This window comes from Protobothrops mucrosquamatus, unplaced genomic scaffold (genome assembly GCF_001527695.2).
Source record: "Protobothrops mucrosquamatus isolate PMUCROS unplaced genomic scaffold, P.Mucros_1.0 scaffold1146, whole genome shotgun sequence".
In the NCBI taxonomy this organism is placed as follows: domain Eukaryota; kingdom Metazoa; phylum Chordata; class Lepidosauria; order Squamata; family Viperidae; genus Protobothrops; species Protobothrops mucrosquamatus.
In genome coordinates, this window is record NW_015387362.1 from 288,130 (window position 1) to 293,280 (window position 5,151).

General features: G+C 47.8%; 1 protein-coding gene across 1 annotated transcript in view; it reads right to left on the reverse strand.

Moving 5' to 3' along the window:
* XKRX (XK related X-linked) overlaps window positions 1-4,943 on the reverse strand; it is a 17,901-nt gene extending 12,958 nt beyond the window's left edge. Inside the window, exon 1 of the mRNA XM_015820571.2 lies at window positions 4,567-4,943. Within this exon, the coding sequence (XP_015676057.1) occupies window positions 4,567-4,943 (377 nt within the window). The remainder of the gene's footprint in view (window positions 1-4,566) is intronic.
* Between the last annotated feature and the right edge of the window lie 208 nt (window positions 4,944-5,151).

Genomic DNA, 5,151 nt, shown 5'->3' on the forward strand with positions numbered 1-5,151 from the left:
TTAAAAACTTCCAGTGTTGGAGCATTCACCGCTTCTGGAGGCAGGTTGTTCCACTGGTTAATTGTTCTCACTGTCAGGAAGTTTCTCCTTAGTTCTAGGTTGCTTCTCTCTTTGGTTAGTTTCCACCCGTTGCTTCTTGTCCTGCCTTCAGGCGCTTTGGAGAATAGCTTGACTCCCTCTTCTTTGTGGCAGCCCCTGATATACTGATAGATACTGCTATCATGTCCCCCCTCGTCCTTCTCTTCATTAAAATAGACATACCCAATTCCAGCAGCCTTTTCTTATATGCTTTAGCCTCCAGTCCCCTAATCATCTTTGTTGCTCTTCTCTGTACTCTTTCTAGAGTCTCAACATCTATTTTACATCGTGGTGACCAAAACTGGATGCAGTATTCCTTCTCAACTAGCTTCCAACAAGCAAAGTCAATTGGGGTGGGGGGCCCGTTGGATTTGCTTAATGACCGCATGGTTCACTAAACAATTGCAGAGATTGTTTAAACAACGGTGGCAACAACAACAAAAAAGTTGTAAAATCAGGCACAACCTCTAACAAACAGGATCACCTCTCCAAAGTTTAATCCACTGGCTGTTAGTCAATTAACATACTCAGCACATGTTTAATTATAGTAAGTGCAAGCCTGGTTTATACAATGGAACCACTTTTCTGAGTCGGTATGAACTACCGAACTATAAGCTCAGCACCAAGGCTGAGCTGGTTAGTTCGTATCATGCAAACACAACTAGATCAGAGATCCCCAACCTTTTGGGCACCAGGGATCGGTTCCGTGGAGAGAGGTTTTTCCACGGACCGGAGGGTGCGTGGTTTTGTGTGCTGCCTGCAGCCCACGGATGGGGCTTCGCTTGTTTGTGCAGACCAGTTGCTGGCATGCCACGGCCCGGTACCGGTCTATGGACCGGGGGTTGGGGACCCCTGAACTGGAGTCCTTTCATGGGGTTCTTCATCTGTTCTAAACTTCAATTTGGATTATGGGAGCTGAATTCCACCCCAGCTGTGGGGTATCCCAAGGGTGAATTCACAGAATTCAGTCCTTCCATTTCCAGCACTGGTCTGTCAAACATTTCTGCAAACTAGGGATACAAAAACAGGGAGGTCGAATTGTTTTAGGCTGGCTGGTCTTTGGGTCAAGGGCTGCAAGCCACATTTCCCAAACAAGCAAGGCCAGAGCAGGCAAGAGGGAGAAGCTAGAACAAAATCTTGGATTCAGTTCAAGTTTTTTTAAATATACACCAACTATTATTATTCCCCATAAATTTAACCACCTCCTTTCGTCGTCTCGGATAGAAAACCATTCTTTAGTGGCGAAGTTTGAAGCTGGGAGGGACGCATGCAAGATTTTTCAGGAAACTCCTCCATTTAGGGGGAAATTTCCTTCAAATGGGAGTCCTCACAGATCTGTCCGTGCTGTTTTTCTTGGCAATAATAAGCAAACGGTTTGCTTTGCCTTCTGTGGATTTTGATTTGTTGTGATTTCATTTCACACCGCCCAGTCTAGCTTGAAGCCCCTGGAATTTCCTATCCCAGCTAAGCCTGATGCAATCGGCTGGGGTGGGGGGCTGTAATTGGGACAGAATTTGCTTAAGGATAAATAGTTGAAATAGTTTGGCCTAATGGATCACGAGCAGCTAGCCTTGAGCTTTATAAAAAGCTAATCAACTATTTACCACCAAGCAAACTCTTTTTAAAAAAAATCAAAAGGCTGTACTAATATAGTTTAGATATTTGGAATATAGTTTGGTCTAATGGATGGTGAGCAGCTAGCCTTGAGCTTTGTAAAAAGCTAAATTCCTTCCTTTTAGCTATCTTGAACCTACTAAGTGGAGAAGTTCCTTCTTGCATACATCATGAAACTATAAGCCACCAAGCTAGCTTGGTCGATCAGCAGTGAGACCCCGGTGAAGTGGGTACAGCAGCATCTGCATTTTCTGCATCGCGTGAGAAAAATACATCTTCCTTCCCCTGTCCTTAACACTTTCTACAGAGGGATGATCGAGAGCATCCTATCATATAGCATTACTGTCTGGTTTGGAAGCATTACTGCTTCACACAGGAAGGCGGTGCAGAGAGTGGTGAGGATAGCAGGAAAGATGTTTAGTAATTCACTTCCTTCTATCCAGGACATAGCATATAAGTGATGCTTATAAGCGGGAGGGAGGGAGGAAGGGAGGAAGGGAGGGAGGAAGGAAGGAAGGAAGGAAGGAAGGAAGGAAGGAAGGAAGGAAGGAAGGAAGGAAGGAAGGAAGGAAGGAAGGAAGGAAGGAAGGAAGGAAGGAAGGCTGAGTCAATCTTGAGCCCATCTGGGTCGAACTCCAGGCCGCAGGCAGAGTTAGTCTGCCATTCTGCATTCTAGCTACTGTACCACCAGAAGGAGATTTAACTGGGTTGCTTGGTAGCTGGAGGTGTAAACATGGTGTGGAAACTGGACCACAGGAAGGAGAAAGGAGAAGACTGCTGAAGAGTTCGTTGAGTGTGGCCAAAGCCTCAATTCTCTCAAAATAACATTTCAAGTGTTATGATGTCACCAAGCCAATGTTGCAACTTTGTTTTGGCAATCTAGATTTCAAGTTCAGCCTGTTAATACCTGCGGAGGAAAAATGGAATCAACAAGCAACCTCTGATCTTGAATTATTATTATTATTATTATTATTTTTAAAGCAAAGAAAGTTGACGGGGGAATTTTTTCACATCACCCAGAAGAGAGGATGTTAGGAGCACCCATTAAAAGAGGGAGTTCCCTCTTCAGAAGGACGTATTGAAGAGAAACATAGAATATCTTCAGCTCTAGCACCTCCCAAGGGCATTTGAGCATGCTAAACATTCTGGGAAGATCACATTTCCTTCTGGTGAAAGGGCAGAAGCTCAGCTTTCAATTCTCACCAACATTCCTCCACAGAGAACATTGGCTTCCAAGATGGACCTGCCTCTTGGCTTCTAGCACTCCCGGAGCAAAATCCAAGGACAAATAGCCAGAACCACACTTAGCAAAATGAGCGTGGGGGGGGGGGAGGAAGACACACAGCTAATCTAAGAACTAATTTTTTGAAGGAAGCAAAGTTAGAAACACTTATGATTGTGTTTCTCAACCTTGGCAACTTTGTCTGGAGTTCCAATGGAAGAGAATATTTGCAGCTCAGGGTTGAACTGTGAGGTTCTTGGTGCTCTCTGAGCATGTTTTCTTGCAGACGTTTTATTACCAAACTAAGTAACATCATCCGGCCCAGTAGGGAGTGGGGTTTGTTCTCGTTTTATATTCTAGTGACATATATTTTACGTGTGGCATTTTATATATTAGGGGCATAAGATAAGAGGGAACCTCACTCCCCACTAGAATGTTAACTCATTTGGTAATGAAACATCTGCAAGAAAACAATCAGGCGCAGAAAGCACCAAGGACCCCCACTGTCTGGAGTTCAACTTAACTCCCATGGCTGGCTGGGGAATTCTGGGTGTTGAAACCCAGACACCTTCAAGTTCTCAAGGTTGAGAAACACTGCTTTATGATCTCAGACAGGAAGAGCTCTTTCGTCCTCATATTCAAATCAACATTTTCCAAACGGAGCTGTCATTTTTGACCCCACCCATTGCTTGTCTTAAGAAGCACAAGCAGAACATGTAAATCACTTAACTTTTGGCCTGTCCTGGCTGGGATGCAAATTGGGTCCTTGGTTTAGCATCCAGCTAGCCACTGTGAGAGGTAAAACCCCGATTTGAACATTTGGGGCAAGGTGTGACACTGGCCCATTATGGTTTACCCCACAAACTATGCTTAAGTGAACCATGGCTGAGTGTAATGCAGACAAGGGCAACTAAGATGGTCAAAGGCCTGGAGACCAAAACGTACGAAGAACGGCTGCGGGACTTGGGTTTGGTTAGTCTAAAGAAAAGAAGAAATAGGGGAGACATGATAGCAGCGTTCCAGTATCTGAGGGGCTGCCACAAGGCAGAAGGGGGCAGGTTGTTCACCAGAGCACCAGAGGGAAGGACGAGAAACAATGGTTGGAAACTGATCAAAGAGAGAAGCAACCTGGAATTAAGGAGAAACTTCCTGACCGTGAGAACAATCAACCAGTGGAACAACTTAGCTCCAAAAATCGTGGGCGCTCCATCACTGGAGATTTTTAACTAGACAATCACCTGTCTGAGATGGTGTAGGTTCTCCTGCTTGAGCAGGGGGCTGGACTAGAAGACCTCCAGGGCCCCTTCCAGCTCTATTCTATTCTAAATCCCAACCTTGAAAACACACCTGGCTGCTGCAATTGTGCCTAAGCATCTGGGCCAGCCCAGAAAGTTCAGAAGTGGGCATTTTGACAACCACAAACCCGCCCTCCCAAAGGACAACCTAACCAAGCATCCCTTCTCCAGTTTCTCACAAGCTTCCCAAGGTATTTGTGAGACAACTTAAAGCCCAATGTGGATTCTGGGAGGGTGCTAGTTCCTGCACAGCTGGGGGAAGACAAGGCCACCTTGAACCCCGCTCTCGGCACTCCGCTGCTGGACCAAAGTTTTGGAATGGGAAGGGGGGGCGGCCAAAGAGGTGTCCCTCCTCACCTGATGAGCGGGCCCAGCAGCAGCAGGTGCATGAAGAGGATGAAGGGCTTGTCGCTGGTCAAGTCCCGGTTGACGAAGATGAGGGTCAGCTGGACCATGACGGAGGAGGCGAGCATCAGGAGCAGAGTCAGGACCATCCAGAACTGGTCATTGGAGCGGCTGTAGGAGACGCTGACCACGCAGGCCGAGGCCAGCTCCCCGCAGTACAGGAGCGTGGTGAAGATGATGCCCAGCGGCGGGTTGGTCCTGGTCACCGCCTGCGAGGCCACTCGGCGCAAGACCTTGCGGGGACGGCTTTTGCCCCTTCCACGAGAGACGCGGTGGTCGGAGCATTCTTCCACGGACGAGTCCGCCACCGCCACTCTCCCAGGGCCCATTCCGCTAGTAGCTGCTCCAGCCCGGGGGGGGGTTTTACCTTCACCCCCCCAACCCACAAAGGAGCCTCTTTCCCCCCCCCCCCAAGCGCTCTTCCCACTTCTGTACTCGCCTCCCTTGGAAAGGCAGCCCTGGCTCCTCTTTTCAGCCACTTTTCCGAGGGCAGCGCAGGCAGCCGGTTCTCAAAGGGCCGGCAGGGCCAGCCAAGCG